General features: G+C 47.3%; 1 protein-coding gene across 2 annotated transcripts in view; it reads left to right on the plus strand.

The window, feature by feature from the left end:
• Window positions 1-27,639, plus strand: part of DOP1A (DOP1 leucine zipper like protein A) — a 1,079,867-nt gene that overhangs the window by 428,467 nt on the left and 623,761 nt on the right. For both annotated transcript variants that reach the window (XM_086926553.1, XM_086926552.1), the window contains one exon: window positions 3,173-3,406. In XM_086926553.1, the coding sequence (XP_086782679.1) occupies window positions 3,173-3,406 (234 nt within the window). The remainder of the gene's footprint in view (window positions 1-3,172; window positions 3,407-27,639) is intronic.

Genomic DNA, 27,639 nt, shown 5'->3' on the forward strand with positions numbered 1-27,639 from the left:
CGAGCTATTAATCTCCTCCCATCTACTGCCCCTGCCCCATACCCCACGGATAGGATCCATTGCATTCACATTATACATTCTGTAAAGAAGTCCACTCTTCCAGCTCTGTTCGGGGATTCCTCTGCCAAAATGCAACGATTTCACTCCCCTTCCTCCAAGCTGTTGCTTCTTAATACCTACCACTCAAATTTCGGCTGCCTGGATTATTCTGGAACATACATATCATTTTGAGACGGTCTGATATAGATACGTTTATCTGGGCAGTCGATTTCAGTTGAGTCCTTGATCTCACTCTAGACTGCTCCAGTGGACCCCAGGCATTCGTGGGTAGTTGAGGAACTCGCTGGATTTATGAACGTGTGCTCACTAGTGGATGGATGGAGACACAGACACCCTGTGACCACCGAGTTTTCCTTTTAATCCCCACCAGACGATGGATACTTGGATAAAAGTGCTGCTGTCCCTAGCAGGATGAGTGGCACTCATTAAAATGATCATCCTCAGCACATTCCTATTATGTTAAACAAAACTTTTTTCTGCTCTGTGCATACGCTCCAAATTAGATTGATCTGGTCAGACAATCAGAACAGGATACTTTGAGAGATGCTAATCCTACCATATGAGAGGGGGTGGTTTTAGATTTAGAGACTTGTTATCGAGCAGCTCAAGGAATTTTTTTTCGATTGTGGAACAAGCCAGATTAAAGACTGCTGTATATTTTCCAGGAGCAAGGGTAAAATTCGAAAACCTCTTTGGTGTCCATAAAACCAATGGGCCATCTTCTGCCCTGTCCCCACTACTGCCTTGTTCTAGATGAGGTTGCCACTTATAGCACAGCTCCCTTTTTTGTACTTCCTGGCCCTCCGACTTGCAGATAATCACCCCCTCCCTCTGATAAAGGAACTCGGTGTTCGCGACCTATTGTTGAATGCGGGGCTCACAGAACTCGGCCACCTATATACCAGTGGGACTTTTTTGTCTTGTGATCAATTCCTACATCACAGGGATTGTTCACCCTTCACTGTCTACACATATATGAGACTTAAATACACAGCTAAGGAGAATATACCGTGGTTCCCCACAGATGCACAAGTAATGACCAGGCTGAAGCAGATAATGAGGTCCCCTGATGCGACTAGGTAGGTCTCTCAATTCTATGAGATGATGATGGGACTTTGTGCTGGGGACACACTGTTTCATAAACTAGCTTGGTAAAGGGATTTTGAGGGTCAGATGCCAGCAACTAAGTAGAAATACTGCTGCAGACAGATATGATCAGTATTAAGTGTTGCTATAAAACCATACATTTTAAGTTCATACATCGACCTGCTGAACAGCATAGGATAGATTACTGTAGATCCCGTAACTGGCCATGATTTGAAGCCGACTGGGCAGATTTTTTCCATCTATCCTGGGTGTGCCCTTCTATTAACCAATATTGGAACAAGATCTTCTGTTTGCTCACGGATATGACAGTAAAAAGATTTAATTGCAGATCCATGACTAGCCCTTCTATGTTAAAATGGTGCCACCCCACATACGTAGATATGTTGCTATCACTGGCCAAGTGGAGGGTAGCCATGTGCTGGCATAGCTTGCAAGTCCCGACAAATGACGAATGGCTACCAGATTTGATTGCATGTAAAATCACTCTGATTTGTATGGATCCCTTCCAGAACCAAGGACATTTGGGCCTCCCTCAAAACTTACCTGGCACAGCTTGACTCAGTGTCCCCACCCTAACTACACCATCCATAGTGGACTAACTGGCCACCCCAGAGTAGCGATCCATGTTATTTTTAGGAACTCCATCAGAGATTGGCTAGTTTCTCCTCCCTAAGTTGGACCAATCACGCTCTCATTGCTGTTGTGGAGTACAGCGGCCCACTCTTTGTTTATAGAACTACTGGTCCCCTATAATTTGATTACTCTGGTCTACTGCATGATTTACTTGTACTGTGGTTAACTTCTTGCTTACCTGCTATATTGTATAATGTCTTAATGTCTCACTGCATTTATTAAAACTCTTTAAATAAAATGTGCTTACCTTTTTTATGAAGTCTCATTTGATCCTCTAACTGGTTGTTATTGATGTCTTCTAATGCTTAAAGCAATTTTCTTGAGACCATTACATCTGTTGGAAGCGAGCTGCACACACTGATCGTCAGGCCTCCCTTTACTTCATTCTTTTCCAACAAGTGTCCTTTCCTTTCTAGTTTGCTGAACCCCTTCCATCTGAATCAATCAGTCATCCCCCTCACCCCCAGCACTAATAAAGAGGAGCTGAGACTGGATCCTGAGAGGGTGGCCAGTTTCTATATTGACTGCTCAAAGGAATTCCAGGTTGGCAGCCAGTTCCTTATGGATTATGTTAGCAATACAAGGGTGCAGAGAAGAGGTTAACCAGATGGATTATTCTTCGCATTAAAATCTGTGATCGGGTGGCCCAGATGGAGCCCATGTATGGCATTAGAGCTATTTTCCATGAGACCCAAGACCGCTACATCTTCCTTGGCTAAGGGAATCCCAATAGGTGACCACTGCAGAGCAAACACTTGGTTATCCCTTCACCCCTTAGCCAAGCACTACTGACTAAATTATCCATCAGGCCCTTCATCCATAGGGTGATATTTCTTAGCAATCTGCTCAAGAGGTGAGGAATCTGCAAATAGATCTATCCATCAGAAGAAAAATATACCTACCTTATATTTTGAGCAGGTCAGCACCCAGACCGACACATGGCTTTCTTTTTCACCTCTGCCAAGCTGGAGTTTTGTACCACATTGGCTAAAACATGCCTGGTCCAGCAATAAGTATGTTGTAAAACTCAGTATCTGCCTCTGAATAGTCTGTAACACTATCCAGCAACAAGACACCGCTAGTGACATAGAAGTGCTTTTCAGACTAGCAACATATGATATGTTGAGCTTGAACATGATCTCAAGCCTTTACCAAACGGACTCCCTATTGTCAAGTCAACCTGCGCTTATTGAGCAGCCAACAGATTTTGAATTGGTATCTAACGATTCCAGGGAGATTATGTGCAATGTAGATGTTTTCCAGGCAATAACAGTTTTGGTTGGAGTTTTACTTGTTTTGTTTTCATTTATATGAAAGTAGTACTGTATTTTTGAATGGTTTGATTTACAAGAGTGTGTTTTTGCTTCTGTAGGAAACTTACATTGAAATCCAAACTGAACATCTTCCTCAACTGCTCCTCAGAATGATTTCTGCACTCACAAGCCATCTTCAGGCTCTGCACTTGGCTGAGCTCGCAGATTCTCTCAAGCTTTGCTCAAAGATTCTTAGCAAAGTTCAGCCTCCGCTTTTGTCTCCTGACAACCAGGGTGGCTTGCGATTTCCAAATGGGGAAAGCAGTTATACAAGAGACTATGAAGACAAAAAGGTAACGATTTAAGCTACATGCTAAGAGTCAATCATGTTGTTTTAAAATAAATGATTGTTTTCCATGTTTTTTGTTTATTGACATTTTTATTGTGTCATATAACTTAAAATCTTAAGGCACAGGTCAAGCTGTTATAATTATGGTTACATGCAGCTAAGTCCAGTATTATCTTTGGATTTACTTCCTATGTGTTTTTTACTCTTTTTGCTGTACAGTAAAAGTTTTTATAACTTCTTATAGGGCAATAAGAAGATTGTAGCAAGTATACTCTGGAACTGCCTGTTTTCCCAGGTCTAAGCCTCAGTCTGGTCTGCTGTTGCAAAGCCATTACCAGCAGCCAGTGTGCAACATTCCGTCCATCATGTTGTGTGTTTTGCTATTCACCCTATGTGGGAAGGTTATGCCCCGACGTGGGTCCCGTGCTCACTACGCCACTGGAGTCAAGCTATCCTGGCTGAAGACGGCTGATAGCCAGAAACCGGTCCTAGGATGCTTGATTCCGGTCCAGGGAAGACATGGCTTGGCAGTTTGGTCTGGACTGTTCCCATGAGGCACAGGGTCAAGACTGATTTGCATATGGCCATGTCTGAACTGGGGTGGCTTGGTGAGCAAAATAACGATGGATTAAACCCAGATCTGTGACTGGGGGTGAATGTTTTGCCATTGTGCAACATTCCGTACATCATCTTGTGTGTTTTGCCACCGGACATCTGCCTTCAGAGTATCAGAAGACCCACCCTATTTAGGGCAGGCTTTTCAACAGTCTTTTTAGGTCTCCTCCTTAGACCCCTTTGGCTGTCTGTTGTCAAAAAATCTGTTGTTGACAATACTAATATTATAGTTGGCTTTTCGTTCGCTGCTTGGTTATTATTGGTTGGCTTTGTCAGTTTTATTTGTATTCTTCTTTTGCTGTGGTTTTCCTTCCTCTTTTTTTGTTTGTTCTCTCACTTTGAACTTAGCTTTTTTACCATCCTTTTAATTGAAGACTTGTATCCTTCAACTGCTCATATTCAGGTAAGTTTTCTTTTCCTTTTAGCACTTCATGGGAGTGCGTGTGTTTTCTTCCTTTCTCTCCTGTGTGCAGCTTCCACACTTCACATCCTGCACCCATGCACTTTTCCCCATCAATCTCATCTGTGGCAGTGTTTTCTCTCCCCACTGCCAGACCTGCCTGGCTTTTTTGTTGTGTCTTTTATAAATATATATTTATCTTCCCCAGCTATCGCTACTCGGTGAAGTTTAGTTTTACCCCCACACTCCACTTGTTGTACTGTTGCTTCCTCATCCTTCCCCATTCTGTCCTTTTTAATTTTTTCCCCTTTGCAATTAGGAGAAGCTGGCAGATGTAATATGCCTCTAAATAGACGCACCAACTTACATTTTATCACTTTGTTTTTTTAATTTACTGCTCCAAAACCGTTGTTTGGCATTATTGCTACGGTAAATTAAAAAAAAGAAGGCTGTGTAAACACGCATGCGTCGTCAGGCATGCATGTCATCATATTGGGCTGCCATGGCGTTATTATGCATATGTGTGCATACGTGATGACGCATGTGCATTTACAGATCATTGTTTTTTTCTTTTTTTGCAGATGTTGTTCGACATAATTTATAACCATTTTTTTGTTTTGTTGATAATGTTCAGAATCATCAAAAAGGGAAAATGTTCTATTGCCAAAAACCACAGGCAAAGCCAAAACATCTACATTAATAAAGCCAGAAGCCGTGACCAGTGCTTGTTTTCTGTGTGTGACTCCCAAAACCAAGTATAGTGGTCACTCGCGGAATAACAAAACAATGACACAAATTCCGAAGGACAAAATGCCCTGTTCACCAGAAGAATACATTTTTCGGTTCTGTTTAAATACCTACCTCCCCCCCATCTTTAGGGGGTTTGTTTCTTTGCCTTAAAAAATGACTTAATCTCCTGGTAGCCAACCAACATTTCAGTTTTGCCAATTGTGCTTAAGCTGCTTTGACAAATGCACTGTAAACAAAAAAACTAATTCTAATCGACATGAGAGGATTGTTAAATTTGCCAGCTGCATACCCAAAAATCCTGGAGGGCTACACACCGAAGTGTTAGTGACCCCATTAGCAGTGGATAGTTTGCAACAATATAAAAATAGCTATCATGAAAAAAGGAGTCATCCCCAACACTCTATTATGGATTTTTCACATCCCTTAATATTTTCATGGATTTATGCTTAAAATATTTTAAAATATTTTAGTAGCATTTTGACAAATACTGGCAGAGTATTATAACATAGTGAGAGGAATGCCTGTCTGCATTAGCATATACTTAAAGTTATGTCTGCTGACATTTCTCATAGAAGTCTAGTAGAGCGGCTCACCCCTGATGCACGGCCTCCACAACACACAATCAGGTGGGAATTGCGACATAACCCTACCACCGCTTCGGTTGATGTTGGTAGGGGCAATTTCCATACTTTCATTATGACTAAGATGTGCCAGTGTGAAAATATATACATGTATGTATAGATATATGTTTTTGTAGATATATATTAACAAATATGTAAATCTTCAACATTACACTTTAACAAAGAATAACTCGTTCTCACAAGTGTTTGTTTATTGCTGGAAATCATGACTCTGGCACACCATCAAGAAGTTAGCATATATTCTGACAGCCCCACTCGTTCTTCAGTTCAAACACATATTTCAACATATTTATGGATAAAAGAGTGAGACTTACGTGAGCTCTGGATTTCAAAGAAGGGAATGCATTGAAATGTCAACGTGCTGTGTGTTAAATTAAACGAGGAGGTTTGAGTTAAACGGAGGGTTGAAAGTGGGAGATGAACCAGCCCTTGAGATTCGAAATACACTTTACATCCCAATAATGGTGTGGCGAGAGACAGAAACAGACATACACCCCTTGCTCACGATAATGTATAAATACCACAGAATAATTTGGCTGTGCTCTATAGGGTGGAGAAGGCTCTCTACTCACTCAAGTCACGATCAGGGGCAATAGGTTTATGAGCTTAACTAGTCTGATAAGAATTAATAAAAAATGTGCACCTATCGGGAGTTAAACATTGGATTTTAATGGGCAGGAGATATTGGATTTATAAATGGCAAAAGAGGGATATGATCCAGGGACAGTTATCATTGCATCACCATCCCAGGAATGGCAGTTGTTGGACTTGGCCCTTCTGGCAGGTTCACCCCTGAACTTTTTGCCTGGTGTTATTAAATAATTATAGTGATGTCTTGGTTTCTACGCACTTTCACTGTGTCCCAGTGAAAAGTGCGTGCGCACTCTGAGTGCGTGCAGTGAGGTTGGCCTGCCCTCCCATAGGAATGCATGGGGAATGTCTGTGTCCCTGGTAGTTCCTGATGCATGGGGTGTGCAGGCTCGAGTTTGGTATGTGCGGACTCGTGTGATTGAAAGCTGCGCAGTGATAAATGCGGCATGATTGTGTCTAATGTGAAAGTGACACTTCTAGAAGTGTGCCTGTTTGTGTAATTTGTGTCTGGCTTGTGATTGGCTGGAGCTGGCTGGTGAGCCTGGCTCCAGTAGTCTGGATGGGTCTGCCCGGTGGTGAGTGTGAGATTAGCATGCTGATGGCTGGGGAGGAGTTCACCTGGGTCCTGAATAGGGCTGGGCTTTCCCTACACAATGCTGGCTCCGCCCCCTGTGGTGCTTCAAATGTCCCTAGCCCTGCCAGTGAATAGAGTGAGGGGCTGAGCACATCAAGGGTGCTCCCAGACTAGCTGCGACTGGTTCTTCCCCCACCCTGCACCTTTAGACAAAGGATTTCTCTGTATAAAAGGAGGCTGTGACCTCTTGTCAAATGTTCTTGTTCCCAACTTGAATCCTACCAGGGGCCTGCTGCTGCTGGGGCCCGGGGGAAGGCTTGCCTCCCTGGGCCATGCCCAGCCCCTACACTGCTGATTTCCTGGACTTGTGGACCTTCATAATTGCCCTAGCGCTTGGGAGCGCTGTATTTTACTTATAGCGCTGAGAGCGCTTTAATTGTCCCCTAAGTGCTTGGTAGCACTCTTATGCTACTTTCGCGGCTGCCCACGCCGCGTTTTGCCAGGTGCCTGCCTCTTTGTTGACCCCTGATGGGTGCCCACCCCGCCAGGGACCTTGCAGGCATTATTATTTAATTAGCAAGGGAGCCCACCCCTCGTTGTGACCCACGAGATCACCGCCGCAGCTCCAGGGCCGAGGAGACGCCGTGGAGAAGCAGAGGGAACCACCGCTGACGTCACTGGGGAGCCGCGCTGCCATTGGTTTAGGCTGCGGAAGGCTCGTCGGTCACCTGCGCGGTGATTGGCTGCCCCAGGAAAGCAGGAGGAAGGACGGGAGCCCACCCTGCCTCCGTACGACATGCTGCGAGAGGAGTGTGGCTGGGTGCGAGGCTCCCCAGGGCCGGAGAGTCCCGAAGCCGAGCAGAGCCGCCGGAGAAGCCAGAGGAGAAGAGCGGCTGGGAGTGCAGGCGGGGCTCCGGTGGAGAAGGAGAGCCCCGCGCTGCCTGAACAGAGAGACCGGCAGTGGTTCCCGCCCCCCGCAGCACCAGCGAGGTCCCTGTGAGAGCGGGGGCAGGGTCTTTTCATTTAGAGCGGCCCCGGTTGACAGCGGGCCGCTCCAACGCACGTGGAGGCATTTCGTTACTTGGAGCCCAGAGAAGCTCCAGGCAGTGCTTAAGTTGCGAGCCTAGAGAGGCTCTTGGGGGCATTTGTTCTCTTGAGTCCAGGAGGGACTCCAATGACGCCGCATTTTTCTTTAGAGCCTGCGAGGCTCTTGGGGCATTACAGTCTCTTCAGAGCACAGTGGGGCTCAGGGGGCAAAGTTGTATAGCGAGCCCAGAGGGGCTCAGGCCCAGTTGTTTTAGAGCCCCAGAGAGGCTCTGGAGCGCCATTCTGTTTGTTTAGAGCCACAAGGCTCTTGGGGGACACGAGTGCTTTGGCCCTAGCTTGCGAGGCTCCAGTGGTGGCCCATCATTGTCTTCACAGCTGCCCAGCACTTAGTGGGCAGCTGCTACGTTTAGGCCCCCCTGACATTGGGTCATAGGGCGTCTTAGCCCCAATAAGGCCAGAGGGCCCAGGGACAGTCACAGGTGGTGATTTATGTGAGTTTGGCGCAATTGTGTTTTCTTACACCCCTGAATGTGTTGTTTATACATCATGTGTTCTCTTGTGCTGCACCTCTGAATGTGTTTTGATGCATCATGTGCCTTGTTCCTTACACCGCTGAATGTATGTTTATGCATCATGTGTTTTGTTCCTATGCCTATACCCCTAAATGTATGGTGATACTTAGGTGGTTGTTTTTCTCCTAGTACAGGTGTTGCTAGTGAGGTCCTGGTTCCCGGCAAAATATTCTCCTAAGGTGGTTAGGGTTGCGTAGGTGGTACTTACCTGGTACCAGTAGTTACTGGTTGTGTGCTAAAGTGATTATTATTCTATGATCTACAACGTGCTATTTCTAACAGCATTTCTAGTTCTAAAAGTGCTGATTCCTGACAGTGGTCCAGGTGGCCCTGTCTTGAACATATCCCCTGTAAATTCTGCCCGTGCCTGTTGGCACATTGTAAAGTGTGTGTTTTTTTAGCTAATGTGTTTTGGTATAATACAAGGGCTATTTTTATATATAACCTTGTGTGGAGTTTCCTTTGTGGTGGGCCTTGTGTGTTGTTGCTGGGGTGCGTGCGCAAATACTTAACTCACATAGCCTCCGAGTTTAGCCTTGCTGCTCGCGCCACGTTACCTAGAGGGTGAGCAGGGGTTATCTTGGCATGTAACTCCCTTGCCCTGACTTAGGAGTGGTGGTCTCTGACTGACTTTGGCGCAAGCCCTGGCCAGCAGTATTTTAATCTTAAATATCTCTTGCATCAGTTAAGAAAATTGCAGTAACCATTGATCATGGAGAGTTTCATGAAGATCCGTCATGGGGAGAGGGAAATAGGAGGTCTCCCAAAAGAGCCGAACTCATGTTAATTTCAATAGTGAGTTTACTGTTGCACCTACAGTAAAAAAAAACATTGGATGCATTTTAACCATATTTGTATGAAGTGAAATAGCCTGGTTCCAGCTTGCATTCCTTTTGTAGACTGGTGAAAATCTGGTCAGCAGTCTTTGCAAAATAATCCCCAAAAAGTCAGAGGGGGTAAAAAAATATTAAGATACCTTGGCCGGCGAGGATTTGCGAGTCTAGCCATCAAAAAAGGAAAAGTAAACAGATTTGGTTGAGGGAACTCATACAATGAACTGATTAACTGGCTGCGACTGAAAATGATTGTTGTGCTGGCCATTACAGTATGTGGCACACTGAAGTCTGCAGCCTGCAAAAAATGTGGGTAGTCTAAGGCTCTCGGTGAGGATGTTTTTTTTTGGGGGGGGGGGGAGGGGCGGGGAGGGGGGAGATATTTGGTGGGCCAAACACAGATATAGTCATCCCATAAATCATAATTGACCTCACCCAATAAAATCTGACCCTGAAGTTAGAATTTATCAGGTGCTATAAATAGCACTATTGATGGTTTTGCCATGAAATGTGGCATACGCCGCATGTTCTGGTAATTATCAGGATTCTCCCTTCTTAATTTTAAGGGGTGTCTGTACTTTAAGGGCAGCCAGTAATTACTGGGTATGATAACGTCCTCACCACTTGTAATTCCAACTCCTGAGCAAAATGGGATTCGCCTGAAGTCAGGATTTTCCAGCCCATTTGTAACAACAGCCTTTACGTGTTTGTATAACCGAGCCTGAATCTATGGATTTAGTGACCTAGTCGTCAATTGTTTTAAACAATATCTTGTTTGGCTGCTAAGCACGAAAAAACATCTGTCCACTGAGCATTGTGGGCATGTGAGCTGGGTGCAGGGCTAATGTGGTGTGGCGGGGCTAAGTGTGAAGCGTGGCTGTACAACAGGCCCTGTACCCAGAGACCAACATGTGCACAGCTAATGGTAATGGTTGTTTATAGACTATTTGGATTTGGTCGTGGTTTGCTAAAACAGTCCACAGGCCAGGCCCCGCTCCATGAGGTTAGTAAGCGTGGTTTTAGTCCACTGCTAGTTTGCTGGGATGCGATCAGATTTAGGGCCTGTTTGTTTGAAGGTTTAGTAGAATGGTTGTGTCCAGAACCCATGCGCATGTGCAAAGTCTGTGAGCAGTTGTCTTGGATGAAACGGGGAATAGGTGCAGTGCTTGGCCATATGCCAGGCCCTCTATCTAGAGTCCACTTTTGGCGAGCAGAGGTCAAATGACATAGAGACATAACAAATACAGCTCTTACTATAGAACTCCTAATGATCCCTGCAGTATAAAACCTCCTGACATACCCCTCTCTCCAATCTGACCAGAGAGAGAGACGGAGAACCAGCACCAGACAAGGGCCGTTGCTAAATGTGCCAGCGTCTAATTAAAGCTTTTAATAATCACGCTTCAGTACTTTTATATTTGGCATAAAGAAAACAACATTGTTATACCTTTTTAATTTAAGCTTTGGAGTTCGACCAAGCTTGTTAATATTGTGACAATATTAATATTGCAAATATAAAATTCAGGATCATTAGCTTGCCTCCAGTAGTAGATAGTGAAATGAATCATACTTAAATTACTAATAAAAGAAACATAATACTCATTGTCAATTCCTCATGTATACAGGTTGCACAATGACATTAGCTTGGAATATGTCCACCAGCCACAAGGGTGGAATTTCCAGGCGCTGGAATACCTGCTTTTCAGCTCTGGCACTTTGCATAATGGCTGTAAGATCTTTACTGAACTTGGTCGTTGGTTTCTAATTTAAATTTTCATATGTGGAATCTAAACTCAAAGAAGTAGCACTATTTTCACATAGGGCCCGATTTAGATTTCGGAGCACAGGTTACTCTGTCACAACGAGGACTGATATCCCGTCTGGCAAAATATAAGTTCAATAGGATATTATGGGATTTATATTTTGACGTACAGGATATATGTCACTGTTGTGATGGAGTAACCCATCCGCCAAAATCTAAATCAGGGCCTTAATATTAAATTATTTTGTGTATTTTAGATATTGCATACTTCCACAATGATGCGTCAGGAAGCAGCATCTTGACCAGTTGGCCAGTTAGTTTATTGCTTTTGTGTTCAAATATATCAGTTAGATACAATAAAAATGTGAGAAAAGAAAGCCAGTCAGAGAAAAATTAAAAATAGCAAGGATTCAATAAACAATGTAATCAAAGAGATTAGGCAAAGGTCTTTTCATGGGGATAGTTAGGATTATCACTGACACAGAGCATGTGGGACCATGAATTAGTGTTGGTGAGCCGCTTGGCTGTCTGAGTATCTTTAGTTTGTGGAAAAGGGACATTGGTTACGTTGAAACAATCTTACATGGTGCATTCAATTGTACTATCCCATTCTTGCAAATTTAAAGTCCTGAGCCCAAATGCTGGTGTGGCTCACATTCCTTCATAGCCAATAGAGAACTTTACACTATATGGCAGCTTGTGGCACTAGTACTGGACCTCTTATGTAGATCCTTGGAGAGGCCATTAATATTTTGTTTGGTATCCCTTCCAGATTGGCAGTATTTTCATACGGAGACTGCTAGATGTACGCTTGTTGTGGAAACTGACCGGAAGAGCCTAGTCTGGGATTTTCTGGTCTCTTCAGCGGGGCTCACTGGTTTCCAGCAAGCATCAACTAGAGCTTTCCTTTTCCTTATATCCATTCTTCAGTAAGATTAGTGATTTCTAGTTTTAGGGTTTTAGAGTGACAGCATTTCACTGTAGGATTGCAGAGGGCAATATGAATTTGCAGACAAACTGATGTTTCACAGTAGTACTGTGGGGACTCAGAAGCACCACACTCTTCTACTACAGGACCATGACACACACCTACTGTTGCTATATCAGGAGTGCTGTGGATTTTTTGTTCAGTTTAGACCTAGAGCAAGTAATACTCTTGAAAAAGTAGGCTTAATGAAAGCGATAGCTATGAGCTCCTATGAATCCTTTTGTACTCAATCGCCTCCGACAGTGGAGTGGCCAGCCCCAAATTTGGAACATGAAAGTAGGTCTGAAAAGTGGAAAAGGGGAAATCGTTGTGAAGGCTACATTGGGAAGAGTGTCTTAACCTAACTATTACGTTACTTTAACCTTTTATGTTCAACAAAAACAAATTGTTTTATCACACCTAACTATGTTACTTTAACCTTTTGTTTTTTCAGTAAATTTCTAGGTATTTTTTTTAGCATGAAGTAGTATTTAGTTAGCATACTTAAAACCAATCCTGCGCCATATTAGGCCCTGGGGTCCCCATCCCCACAGGTCTTTTTATTTTTAATGGAGAGAGGAGGTTAAGTCAGCACCTTCCCCCAGCCTTATTAGGCACTGGGGACACCCACCCTGAAGGGCTGTTTTTTTAATTAAAGGGGATGGAACGCCTGGCCAGCCTACCTGAGCCTTATTCGGTCCTGGGGGCACCATCCCCAGGGCCATTTCTTTTATTAAAGGGAGGGGAGGGGGCCACGTGCCTCCCTTCCCCCAGCCTATTAGGCCCTGGGGACCCCATCCAGCAGGGCTGTTTTTTTTAAAGTTCAGATGGGAGGCGCCACATGGCCGCCTCCCTGAGCCTGATTAGGTCCTGGGTACCCCATCCCCATGACCTTTTTTTATGAAAGGGTAGGAGGGCGGCATGGCCCCTGTCCCTAAGCCTTAATAAGTTCTGGGGTCCCAAACCCCCTTGGGCGTTCGTTTAATTAAAAAGGAGCATGGCCACGTGACTCCCCTCCCTAATCCTTATTAGGCCCTGGGGACCCCATTCCCGAGGGATGCTTAAAAAAAATTAAAGGGGAGGGGGGCCACCAAGTCTCCCTCCTTAAGAGTTTTCCAGCCCCAGGGTCCATAACCCTTGGGGCCCGCATTTTTTGATGGTGGGTGCCCAGGTGCATATCCAGGGCACCGACCATATACTCTGGGCTGCGGGGCATCGAAGGCCCCAGCCAGCTCTACCGCATGTTGCGGGAGCAAGATTGGCCAAGGGAAATCGAGCTCCCTGAGCCAATGAAAATGCTCTATTTTTAAATTGCTGCTCCCTCAAGAGTCTCTCAAGCCTCTCACTGATCCAACTATCCAGCTATACAGAGGGCCACCAGGAGCTGTCCCACACGGAGGGGAAGAATCTAAGGACGAGGACTTCTGTCTTCTCCGAATTCCGTTTTAGGCAACTGTCGCTCATCCAGGCTGCGACGGCTTTAATTTCTTCTTGGAAGCCAAGTCTGGTGTCTTAGGGGTTCTTCATAATGGAGAGGATGAACTGGGTGTTTTTAGCGTAGGATACTATGCTGAGCCCATGCTGTCTGACCATGGCGTTGAGGGGGGCCATGTAGATGTTGAAGAGCGTGGGGCTGAGCGATGATCCTTGGGGTACTCCGCAGTTGATCTCTGTGGGTTCGGAGAGGAAGGATGGGAGTCTGATCCGTAGGGTTCTGCCGATGAGGAAGGAGTGGATCCAGATAAGGGCTAGTTTTTGTTGTGCCAGCATTGTGGAGTCTGGTTGCAAGAGTGCGGTGGGAGACAATGTCGAAGGCAGCGGAGAGGTCTTGCAGAATGAGGGCAGCGGAGGGTGTTGAAACAGGTGGAGGCGACTGCATTGACATGGCAAGTCATGGTATGGGAGGAGTCTAGAATAATGCAGAGATTCCGTGCGTGGAGTGTCGGGGTGTCTGGGTGTCTGAGGGCAGAGGGCCACCAGGAGCTGCCCCACATGGAGGGGAAGGGTCTAAGGACGAGGACTTCTGTCTTCTCCGAGTTCAGTTTTAGGCAACTGTCGCTCATCCAGGCTGCAACGTCTTGTCTGAAAGAAACAGGTTAGTGTTAGATTCCTTACCTTAGAATATCCCAAGGCGTCAGACTGGATCCGGAAAGTTTTGCGTAGCAGTACCCCTGCGCGTCAGTAGGCGTTGTCTGCAGCTCCGCGTCCGTCGTCGACATCGTGGTCGCCAGGATGACGTCGTCGGAGTACTTAGACGCCGCCCTCGCGCACTGACGTCAGGTCTCATTTTTTCCGCGCCAGCAAGCGCAGATCCGGAAAGAGCAGTACTCCTAGTCACTTTTTGACTAACTTTTTCGATCTATTTTGGATCTTCTCGAGTCGATTCTGGACTCCGGAGCCGATAGGGATGCCCGGGTTCAAACCCTGCGACAACTGTAACCGACTGATGTCGGTTACCAACCCCCACCGTCGGTGCCTTTATTGCCTCAGGCCGACCACAATGACGAGTCGTACCCCGACTTCCGGGCCTTGACGTCGAAGGCTAGGCGGGAGCGGTCCCGTAAGTTCCTCGAGATCCGGCAGTCGGCCCAGCGTCGCTCGAGGTCCCGGTCCAGGAGGAGGTCGAGGGACCGGTCGCGGGGCCACAGTCATCACAGCTCGGCAAGTAAACACCGCTCCTTGGGCTCCAAGTCCTCAGGTAAGTTGAGGCACAAGAAGTCGAAGATTCCCCCGACGCTCGCGGGATGCAGCCGGGGGTTCGGGCGACACCACCCATGCAGCTCCGCCGGAACCTCAAGCGCCGCGTCCAGCTCCACACCTGCCGGTCCATGGGCTGAACGCGGCCCAGGCGGAGATCAGCGCCTTCCTCATGGCCATGAGGTCGCGCTTCCCTCCGTCGGGTCCCACTCAGGTGCCTTCGACCCCGCGGACCCGTCTGGCAGCCCAAGTGGGCTGGCGGGTTCGGCCCCGGCGCTGTCAGGTGCTTTGGCCCCGGTGACGACTTTGGTCCAACGCCGTAGAGTTCCTACGGCGTGGATCCGTGACGACGCGGTCGACCTTACGACCCCTCCGACCTTACGACCCCTCCGCCGATGTCTTCACCAAGGGTGTCGCCCCCGGCGCCGTCCTCTGGAGGCGTCGTTCCCTATCCCCACCCCGGTCCGGATCTGCCGTCGGAACGGTGCCGCCCGGCGCCGTTTTCGACGCTGATCGGTGAGCCCTTCATGGCGACCCAGCTTCATCATTTCTTCCTGACCTTCAGGAGATGGATGACGAGGGTGATTGGGAGGGGTCTGTGGACCCTCTGGCACTGCAGTGCCAGTTGAGCCAGGACTGGGCAGACGAACTGGGGGAAGCCAGTGGTCTGGACACTTCGCCCGACACTGGTTTTGTCTCCCCTCCTACCGTGGCTACGGAGGAGGGGGCTGCTTACAGCATGGTGTTGACTAGGGCAGCCAAGGCCTTAGCTCTTGAGCTCCCAGTCGCGGCCGTGAGGACTAACCTCCTCATTGAGGCGCTCAAACCGCAGGCAAGCTCCTCGGAGCCTCTCCTGCCATTCAACGAAGCCCTCACTGATGTTCTGTTGGGCACCTGGTCCAAGCCCTCCACAGGACTCCCTGTAGATCGGAACATGGCCCGACGCCACCAGTTTCCTGTCTGTTCACCCAACCCCTGAGAGCCTGGTGATCCAGGCCTCAACTTCCCAGACCGCATTCCTGACCGCCCCTCGGGATCGGGAATCCAAAAGGTACGACCAGTTCGGTAAGAAGCTGTTCTCCTCACTGAGTTTGGGGTTGCGGTCTGTCAACACCGCCTACCTTTTGGGCCGTTACTCCCAATCTTTGTGGGATACGATTGCGGAAGTGCTGCCGCAGTGCCTGGCGGAGGTCCAGGCAAAGCTTACCCAAGCCCTTGCGGAGGGAAGGGATGCAGCACGATATTCTATTCGGTGTTGACTGGATACCACAGACTCGCTAGGCAGGGCGATTGCAACGGCGGTGGCGGTTCGCCGCCACGCCTGGCTGAGGTCCACCAACTTTTCGGGCGATGTCCAAGCCTCTCTTATGGACTTGCCCTTTGATGGCTGTCGCCTCTTTGGCGACAAGGCGGACAGTGCGCTGGAGCGTTTCAAGGACTCCAGGGTAACGGCCAAGTCCTTGGGCCTCGGCCAACTCCAGCAGACTTCCGCCTTTCGTCCCATTTGTGGCCAAGGAAGGGGCATCCCCACACGTCCAGCTAGCCACAGGCCGCAGAACCAACCTCAATGCGGTTGCGAACGTGATAACCGCCGTGGCGGTGCCGGGGGGCACCGGCAAAGTCAGTCGACACCCGCTCCCGCAGCATCTGCCTCAAAATCCTCCTAGTCCGAGTTTTCAGGCCAATTCGACGCCAGTGGGGGGAAAGGTTCGCCATCACCTCCTCCACTGGCGCTCCATCACATCGGACAGGTGGGTGCAGCAAATCGTCCGAAGGGGCTACTCCTTCCGCTTTGAGGCGACCCCTCCAGCCATGCCACCGCAGTACCACTGCATGTCGGAGGATCACTTGCTACTTCTGCGGGTGGAAGTTACGCCCTCTTGGCCAAGGGGGCTGTCGAGCGTGTTCCTGGCCCAGAAGTAGGACGTGGTTGCTATTCCCACTACTTTCTGGTACCCAAGAAGGACAAAGGGGGCGTACGCCCTATCCTGGATCTAAGGAACGACGTTCAAGATGCTGACTTTGGCTCAGGTCCTAGCTGCCCTGGACCCAGAAGACTGGATGGTAGTAGCGTTGGACTTGCAGGACGCTTATTTCCACATCCCCGTCCTGCCGGCCCAACGGCGTTACCTGCGGTTCACAGTAGGCCACGAGCACTTTCAGTTTACCGTGCTCCCCTTCGGCCTTACCAGCGCTCCACGGGGGCAGTGGTCGCAGCTCATCTGTGCAGATTAGGGGTTTCAGTCTTACACTATCTTGACAACTGGTTGTTGAAGGCGGGCTTGCCCCAAACAGTCGTCTCCCACCTCCAGAATACGGCCGACCTCCTGCACTCGCTGGGGTTCTCCATCAACGTGCCGAAGTCACACCTGTGCCCCTCGCAGAGGCTCCTTTTTATCGGAGCGGTTCTGGACTCAGCGCAGTTTCGGGTTTATCCCCTCGAACAGCGGGTTCGGGATATTCAGGCTCTGATTCCGGTCTTTCAGCCTTTATCCCGTGTCTCGGTCAGGTTGACGCTTCGGCTCCTGGGGTTGATGGCGTCCTGCATCCTTCTGGTGCATCATGCCCGGTGGCGGATGCGGGCTCTGCAGTGGTACCTGAAGTTTCAGTGGGCACAGCATCAGGACAACCTGTCCGACTGCGTCCGGATCTCGGAGGGCACTGTGAAACAGTTGCAGTGGTGGCTCACGAACCGCAATTGGGTCAGCGGCAGATCTCTCTCCCTTCCCCAACCGGAGCACGTAGTAGTGACAGATGCGTCCCTCCTGGGATGGGGAGGCCACATGGGAGAGAGTGAGATAAGAAGCCTCTGGTCTCTGGCGGAGTCCCGGCTCCACATCAACCTTCTGGAGCTGCGGGCGATCTGGCTTGCACTGAAAGCATTCCTTCCCTTTGTCCGGGGCAGTGTAGTGCAGGTGTTCACTGATAACACCACCGCCATGTGGTACTGCAACAAACAGGGCGGGTGGGGTCGTGGACCCTTTGTCAGGTGGCTCTGCGCCTCTGGACATGGCTGGAACACCAGGGCGTCACCCTGGTGGTTCAACACCTGGCAGGTTCCCTGAACGCCAGGGCGGACAAACTCAACCACCTGTGCATGATGGATCACGAATGGCGTCTGAACTCGGACGTGGCGCAAGGCCTCTTTCAGCAGTGGGGAGAGCCTTGGTTAGATCTATTCGCAACAGAAGAGAACGTGCAATGTCATCAGTTCTGCGCGTTGGAATTCCCAAGGCGGCACTCACTCTGCAATGCTTTTCGTCGCGCGTGGAGCGGCGGTCTGTTGTACGCCTTTACGCCTATACCACTTCTGCCCAGATTGCTGAAGAAGATCAGGCGAGACCGGGCCCAAGTTATCCTTGTGGCTCCAGACTGGGCAGAAAGATACTGGTATCCCGAGCTACTCAGCATGTCAGTCGATCCACCGATTCTTCTGCCTCTTCAGGAGGACCTTCTGTCGCAGCAGCAGGGGACGGCCCTCCACCCGAACCTGTCCAGCCTCCACCTCCATGCGTGGAGATTGAGCAGCGGCAGTTGAGGCCATTTGACTTGCCTCCTGAAGTATGTGATGTGATTCTGGCAGCCAGGCGTCCCTCCACAAATCGGTATACGCCTGCAGGTGGAACAAATTTGTGGCATGGTGCACAGCAAAGGCTGTGGATCCTCTCTCTGCCCCCCTTTCAGAGGTTCTCCTCTTCCTTCTTTCACCTGCCCAGCAGGTTTCTGCTCTGGGCACTCTTAAGGGCAACCTTTCCTGCCATTTCTGCCTTCTGCCACAGTAGTTAGTGTCAGAGTCCTTACCGCCCCACCCATCCTCCCCGTTCTGTGGACCGATATGTAGGGTTAAGGTATTTCCCTTTGAGGGCCCTAGTTTTATGGAACCAGTGTCGGTCTCCGGCATGGCTCTGCGTTCTTGGCGCGGAAAGCTATGTACAAGAACTGGCGTCAGCGTGCGAGGGCGGCGTCCTAGTACTCCGATGACGTCATCCCGGCGACCACAACGCAGACAATGGATGCCGAGCCACAGACTACGCCTACCGACGCGCAGGGGTACTGCTACGCAAAACTTTCCGGATCCAGTCTGACGCCTGGGGATATTCTAAGGTAAGGAATCCAACACTAACTACTGTTTCTTACGGATATATCGCTACCAAAGGTAAGTAACTTGTGCTTATTCCTTCTTGGAATCTAAGTCTGGTGTCTTTGGTGTTCTTCGTGACAGAGAGAATGAGCTGGGTGTCGTCAGCGAAGGATACTATGCTGAGCCCATGCTGTCTGACGATGGCGGCGAGGGGGGCTATGTAGATGTTGATGGACTTGGGGCTGAGCGATGATCCTTGGGGTACTCTGCAGTTGATCTCTGTGGGTTCGGAGAGGAAGGATTGGAGTCTGATCCATTGGGTTCTGCCGATGAGGAAGGAGCGGATCCAGTTGAGGGTGAGTTCTTGTATGCCAGCGTCGTGGAGTCTGGTTGCAAGAGTGCGTTGGGAGACTGGTGTTGAAGGCAGCGAAGAGGTCTTGCAGGATGAGTGCAGCGGTGTGTCCCTGCTTGAGTATCATACAGATATCGTCGGTGGCGGCGAGGAGGGTGGTCTCTGTGCTGTGGTTGCTGCAGAATCCGGATTGGAAGGAGTCGATTATGGCGTTCTCTTCGGCGAAAGAGATTAATTGTGCGTTGACTAATTTTTCGGTGACTTTGGCTGCGAAGGGAATGTAGTTTTTCAGTTCTGTCGGGTCAGCCAAGGGTTTCTTGAGGAGGGACTTGACAGCCCGCTTCCAGTCATCAGGGAAGATGCCTGCTTCGAAGGTGGCGTTCATGGTGCGGCGGAGTTTGGGCGCAGTGGTGGCTCTGTTAAAAATGTGAGATGGGTAGGGGTCCATGGAGGCTCCGGAGTGGGTGTTTTTCATGGTCGCGGTGGTGACTGGTGTCCAGGTAGTGATGGTGGGCTGGCTGTTGTTGCTGGAGGGTAGGGTGGTTTCCGGAGTCTGTTCATTAAAGTTGTCGTAAAGGGCCTTGATCTTTAGGTGGAAGTAGGAGCTGAGTTTGTTGCAGAGGTCCTGGGACAGGGTGATGGCCGTGGCTTCGCTGGGAGGTTTGGTGAACTGCTGGATGATGTTGAAGAGTTCTTTTGAGTTGCTGGTGTTGGTGAGGATTTTGGCCCTGATGATGGTCCTCTTGGTGGTTCTGATGAGTTGGTGGTATTCGGTCATGGTGTGCTTGTAGGTGGGCTGGTCATCTGTAGTATTGCAGTTTCTCCATTGTTTCTTGAGTCATCTGCATGAGCGTCCAGCTTCTTGGAGGTAGGTGGAGAACCAGGCAGCCTTCAGAGGGCTTTTTCTGATGAGGCGTCGGAGGGGAGCCTGCTTGTCGGCTCAGCTGGAGATCCAGCGGTGTAGTTCTGTGGCTGCAGAGTTGGCTTCGATCGTGGCGTAGTGGGGGTCGTGGACAAGGGTAAAGTTAAGGACCTCTTTTGCCACCTTGCTCCAGTTCCTTTGTGGCTGGCGTGTGGCGGGCTTGCTAGTGGTGGTGGTGCTGAAGAAGTGTACGCAGTGGTGGTCTGTCCAGAGGGGCTGTGAGGTGTGGCTGAAGTGGAAGTTAGTCCCTCCTGCAAAGATGGGGGTTGAGAATGAATGTGTCCAGCCTTGTGGGTGGGGGTGGTGATGAGCTGCTTCAGTCTGAGGTTGGCGAGGTTGTCTGGGAGGGTGGTGGATCCGGGTCGCTGCGGTTGTCGAATGCATAGAACATGGAATGGGGTATGTTATATGTGATGTCATGAGCAGTGCATGGCGGGTGCGCAAGTTATAGTTATTGCTGCTAACTAGAACAGTTGAATTTCTGTGTTTTTTTTAAACCTAAAAACATTAATATTCATACTGACATATTCACCTAACTGTAACGTTACTTTAACCTTGTTTTTTTGTAAATTTCTAGGTTTTTTGTAAAAAAATTTTTTTAGGTAACTTAATTATTTTTTTATGTATGCTAGAATGACTTCATATATGTTTTGTTCTGACATTATTTAAGTTAAAGAATGTGTTTTTTAATTGTAACAAAACAAGATATGAGGCCAGATGTACAAAAGCTTTTTGAATTTTTTTAACGGGCCGCATTGCAATTGCATCCCATTAAGAAATGCAAAATAGCATATTCATTTGTACAAAGGCCAAAAACTGGTCGCAATTTGCAATTTCTACCCTGTAGAAACGGCAAAGTGTGCCCATGATTTAGGAAACTCAACTAGGGATTACTTATTTGCGATTCCTAAAGCACATGTGCAAAGCATTTCCTAAATGCAAATTGGGCATTTAGGAAATGCTATTACCATCTACTCAAAGTTGATGGTAACCAGGTGCAAAATTTGCAGAAAAAAAAGTTTTTTAATGTGACATGAAGTGCACTTGAATGTGCACCACAAAATCTCGGGGTACCTCCAATGGGGCCTTAAGCCCAGAGGCACCCTTGGGTTTGGATTTCCTAAATTGTGATTTCCTATTGGGAAATCTCAATTTAGGAAATGTAAACCATTTCCTATTTGGCCCATAGGGGGGAATGCAATAGCATTTCCTATTTTAGCGTTTCCTACTCTGTAGGAATCGCTATTAGGAAATCACAAATTTTGTACATACCATTTAGCATTTCCTAAATAGCGATTCCTAGCAAATGGAAAATAAGAATTTCGTATATCTGGTCCATGGTTCACAGTTTGCAAAATCTTTTTAAAATTTGTGTGAGTATTAAACAGATAAATATTCAATAGAAATTGTTTATTTGCTCAGTTATTGTAACTCTAATATCAAGACATGTTAGCAGCAATCTTTTTTTGAGGTGTCATTACACTTGCAATGACCGGTGTGCAGAGTAGGGTGTGTAGGCCTCTCTGTTGAGACCTATCTCTGTAATGGTTTGTGTGCATAGTAGGGTGGAGAGCGACTGGCTCTGCTTTTAGACCTTTCTCTCAGATGACGCACATGCGTAGTTGTGAGTGGGGAGGGACAGGCCTTTTCTTTCAGACCTCTCTCTCAAATTACAGGTGTATGGAAGGACCAGCCTCTCCTTTGAGACCTCTCTCGCAGATGACAAGTGTTCATAGTAGGGTGTGTGGGTGGACTGTTCTCTTCTTGAAGACCTCTATCTCAGATGTTGGGCGTGTGTAGTAGGTTGTATGGGGAGGGACTGGCCTCTCCTTTGAGACCTCTCTCTCAGGTGACTAGTGTGCCTTGTAGGGTATTTGGATGGACTGGCCTCACATTCAAGACCTCTCTCTCAGATCAAGGGTGTGTGTTTTAGGGAGTATGGGAAGTGACAGACCTCTACTGTTAGACTTCTCCCTCAGATGACGGGTGTGTGTAGTAAGGTATATATAGAGGGACAAACCTCTCCTTTTAGACTTCTCTCTCAGATTATGGGTGTGTATTAGTGGTTGTAGATGTACTGGCCTCTCCTTTCAGATCTTTCTCTCAGATGACAGATGTGTGCAGAAGCATGTGTGGGGAGTGACAGATCTCTCTTGTTAGATCTTTCTCTCAGATGCTGGGTGTCCATAGTAGGGTGTGTGGATTGACTGCCCTCTCATTTGAGACCTCTCTCTCAGATGATGGGTGTGTGCAGTAGAGTGTGTGGAAGTAGACTGGCCTCTCTGCTGAGACCTCTCTCTTGGATAAAGGGAGTGCATAGTATACTGAATCCAGGGACTGTCCGCCCCACTAATAATCCTTACTTTGATGAAGGGTGTGCATAGTTGGATGTGAGAAGAGCCTTAACTCTACTCACAACTCTTACCAAGTTGACGGGCTTACAAAGCAGACTCTGACAAACACCATCTCCAGTGAGACTCCTTCCAACAGTAACCAATGTGTATACCCGAGTATATTCAAACATCACCCCTACTCCTTCCCACTTTTCCACGATCCTGCTGGAGTCTTATGAGACTGTAACATTTTATTTAGAAAAGAATTAACCTTCTAATCTTTGACAATCTAGAAAAAGGCAGTCCACCTGCAGGTCCCTCAACTAGCAGCAATCCCTTACACAAAGAAACACTGAAGGACAAATTCATCAAACTTGAAAGGCTCAAAAAAACAGAAAACGCAAGGTGGTGGGACAGCGCCACCCTCAAACAATATCTCAGAATTAATAGGGTCCCTAGGGGATGCGCTCTCAAATTTCCCCACATTCGACGACTTAGGTGATAATTTACTTGGCAAATGGGAAGAAGCACTTACCATCAACTCCAACACATTAATCAACATTCTCATTGAGAACGCAGAGAGAAAAGTGTGCAAGTTACAGACAAAAATTTTGAAACTAGAAGAAGAAATGAAAAATCTCAATCTCAAAAAAACAACAGAAAAAAACTGCGCCATATTAAAAGACGTTCTCACCACACACCAGAAAGAAATCAAAGAGCGAAAGAGTAGACAACTAAAACGCGACGAGGCAGACTGCAGAGAAGGCAGGGTCTTCACGTTCGCAATGAAATACGACCAACTAGTGAAGAAGCCCAAGACACCAGAAAGGACAGCTGGGGCTGAAGCAGCCTCCAAAGCATCCAGCTCATCTTCTCTCAACACTATCCCTAGTGAAAACGAAACAGATCCGGAAAGAAATACAAGCGCCTCCAATTTTTTTGGCGAAATCTTAACCATCAGACGCCAGAAAAGGACTCAACAACGTCACAACACCACTACAAGAAAACCCGAAGAGGTAAACGATCAGGGAAAGGAGGAATACAAAAGGAAATTGAGGTCAGGAGATTCACGCCCATAAGCGCTGATCCACAAGGAGTCCCAGTTGTGAACCTCTCCACGAAGACCATCACTCAAGACATGACGAACATTCTTAGTAAAGGATTGAATTACAACCCTCATGATGCAGGTGACCCATGCAAAGCCAAAATTGATCTCTTCAAATTCGTCCGACGTCTTAAACTCAGGAAGCACTTTGCCCGCAACCCTAGGTAGATGCCTAATAACAGCGCCAAATGTACCACTCCAATAGGAGGAATGCAAACCATACGAGAGATTAAAGACACACATCTACTCCTTACTCTGAACGAGATAGACGACCAGACCTTCACACCTGAACAACTACTACACGACTTAGGCATAGAAGATGACAATACGATAGCTAGCAATCTCAAATGCAAATCAAAGTGGACCCCCAATCTACCAGTGGGAAACCCAATTGACACTTTCCATACTCTGGTCCTAGAAGACATCGAGAAGTATGAGAAAAAGACACGCAAACAACATAGACATAACAGAGACAACCTCACCAGGAGTGAACGGATAGCCCTTAAGACACTTTACCTGGATAGGGAATTAGTCATAAAAGAAGCGGACAAGGGCGGCAACGTCGTTGTCATGAACAAGACGGATTACGACTACGAAATATTGTCTCAACTCAATGACACAGCGTGCTACACACACATCAAGAATAATCCTACAGATACGGTAACCAACTACATCAACGGCCAACTGAAAGAGTGGCATGGGGCGGGACTTCTAAACAACGAAGAAACACTATACTTGAAAATCAATAGACCCATTGCCCCATGACTCTACAAATTGCCTAAAATTCACAAAACTGCCCCTTTCCCCCCAGGTAGACCTATATCTGGCATAGGTGGGCCCACAGAAAGAATGGCAGAATACGTCGATCTTTTTCTCAACCCTCTGGTCAAGAACCTCCCGTCGTATATTCAAGATACGAAGCATATCCTGAGCATTCTAAACGACATACAGTGGCAACCGGGAATGACATTGGCAACGTTGGATGTGGTGTTACTGTACACCTCCATCGATCCAGACAAAAGTCTGGTGGCTGCCTCAAAATATCTGGATGCAAGACCCGCCCCTTTGTGGCAACATACCAATATGATCATTACGATGATGGACATTATCCTGAAGAACAACTTTTTTATGTTCAACGAAAAGTGGTACAAACAAAGGGGGTAGCCATGGGCTCAAGATTTTCCCCTTTTGCCAATGTATACATGGGCACATTGGAGACCAATTGGATTTGGGGCACCAAAGGTGCTGCATGGGTAGACTCCATAGTCTACTGGGGTCGATATATCGACGACTGCCTACTGATCTGGTCCGGCACACACTCTATACTCAAAGCCTTTTTCAACCATCTCAACACCAATGATATGGATATGAGATTTACATGCAACTACAGCACCAACAAAATCACTTTTCTTGACTTAGAAATCTATATATTGGACAACACCCTACACACCAAACTCTTCCGCAAAGAAATATCATGCAACTCCATTCTCCGAGCTGATAGCTTGCACCCTAAACATCAGATTGACACTATACCCTACGGAGAATTAATCAGAGCACGGAGAAATTGCAGTGATGACATTGAACTCAACAAATGCATAGAAGACATGCGGAACCGGTTCCACAAACATGGCTACAACAATACAGTTATCAACAAGGCCGTCAGAAAAGCCAAACTTCTTGACTGCAAAAGTACTTTACTTCCTAAAAACACACCTATATCGAACACCCCCCAAACCATGCGGACTATAACAACATCAGCTCAGTGGTTAGAAAAAGCATCAATAGACATTGGAATGTACTTCTGGAAGACAAAACCCTGTCTCCTAATATCAGCTCCAAACCACAAATCACGTACCGACAGGGTAAAACGCTATGAACCAGACTGAGCCCCACTGTCCTTCCTACTACTAATCCGACCACCTGGCTGACTTCGCACACCAAGGGGTTCCACAAGTGTGGTTGCTGCGGCGTATGCAAATGGGCCAGGAACAATGCTAGACATTTTCAAGGCCACCACAAACAAAGATATGAGATCAACAACAACATAAATTGCAACACCAGGTGTGTGGTTCCATTTCTAGACAGCTAATTCCTCAAACTGTCTTAACAAATTTTTTTATGTTGGCGGAGTGAGTACCACCCGAATAAAATTTGTTCTGTACTCCCTCATCCAATTTTAAACACACTCTTCTATTTTGTTATTATTTTTTCACGTAGTTTTTTTGCACTGCACTCCACCAGTCATCTTACACTTTACCACCCATTAGTCTAGAGAAGTGGTACGCCATACTACCTGTTGTTTCAGTCGAAGGGATCTATTAACATTCTGGTCTCCTTTTTTCTGAGAATAACACATCTGAGTAGGTGGTTTTGGAGGAATCCCAAATGATGAAGGGCGGTTCCGAGTGGTGACTAATGGGTATCTCTAACCATCTATTAGGGTGTCATTGATTACCATCCTCTATAGGTCAGGTGAAAGGGTTGCTGTTGAATGGCTTCACACACTATTAACCCACTTTTTTCTTTTTAGACCCTCTGATACTCTTTTGTTGCTACTTATATTTTGGAATGTACATGCCACAGTGAATATGTCGGCAGCACAATCAGGCCACTCAAAGACCGCATTAGTGAACTTGCCAGAGCCATGCACCAACAAGATCCTCGTTATCCCATGGCCATACATATAGCCAAATGCAAAAGCCAAGCCACACACAAAAAATTGAAATTCTATGGAATAAATGTGGCCAAACCAAACATACGCGGAGGTAACCGGGAACTCCGACTAAGAAGATTGGAAGCAACCTGGATCATGCGTCTCCATGAGTCAAGTACGGCCAAAATATTGATTCTGAACTCCAATATTTTTTAGACCCTTGACTTTGAACTCCTATACCTTGTAGACCCTTAAAATCTGCCACAGGCATTCTGAAGTCCTCTTTTTGCTGCATACCATGCTTCATTACGGCCACTCCCAGGCCCAAACTCATCACCTCTCTTAAGTAACTTGCTATCTCCATCTCTTAGTGTTTTCCACTATGAGTTTGTTTTAATGTAGAAACTCATAAGATTCTCTGGACACTCACACACCTGTTCTCTTACATCATATATCCATGATGCGCATGCATTCCAGCACATTGTGCCCCTCATCCTTTCTTCCATAATATTCACTACTTAGACCTTTGTACTATCATGCTATACGATTTTAATTCTCTACATAATTACTGTGTCTTTCCACAACATCTTGTTCCTTTTGTACCATTCTAAAAAATGTATCTCTTAACTCTTACATTTGCATATATGTACCAGGGTTTTTGTAACCTTATATGATTTAAATACAGAGGTAACCACATCAAATTACATTATCTTGCCGTGTTTACAAAGAAATTGTTTTCTTTAGCACATGAACATTTAGCCATGTTTAAATCACAATTTTCTTTCTCTTCGTATGCATGTTATTTTCACCGTTAAAATACCTCTTTGTACAAACATGATCCCTCCATCTCCACGTATCTACCGCATATCACTGTCATTCAAGTCAGCGTTCTAGCACCAGGCTCGGTCTCAGTTCCCGACACGCGTGTGCGTGCAGTTTACCAGGAAGTGAATATAACAACAGATATTCCACCTCCTCGATCCCAGATCCATCCACACCATAGCCTCGCATGACCCGTTACTCTGAGGTAAGATACCCATCATACCTGACCCAAGACCACACCGATATTGTACCGCCGTTCAATCCCAACCCTCCCACCATTTGGAACAATCCTTGAGACACCCTGCATGCTCTCTTTCAATCCCGCAGGTTGCCGCTAAACAGTCATACCCGGCTGCATTTCCTACCTGATACTTTTTGTTACGTACCTACGACACGACAACTACCCTTGACTGGGTCAGAAATATCACCGGTCTTTGGGTAAGTTATCTGGGACCTCTCGTTACCCCGTTGTATCTCCGCACCATATATATACTCTGTCTCTGTTTTTAGTTACACAGCT

Source organism: Lissotriton vulgaris, chromosome 6 (genome assembly GCF_964263255.1).
Source record: "Lissotriton vulgaris chromosome 6, aLisVul1.2, whole genome shotgun sequence".
In the NCBI taxonomy this organism is placed as follows: domain Eukaryota; kingdom Metazoa; phylum Chordata; class Amphibia; order Caudata; family Salamandridae; genus Lissotriton; species Lissotriton vulgaris.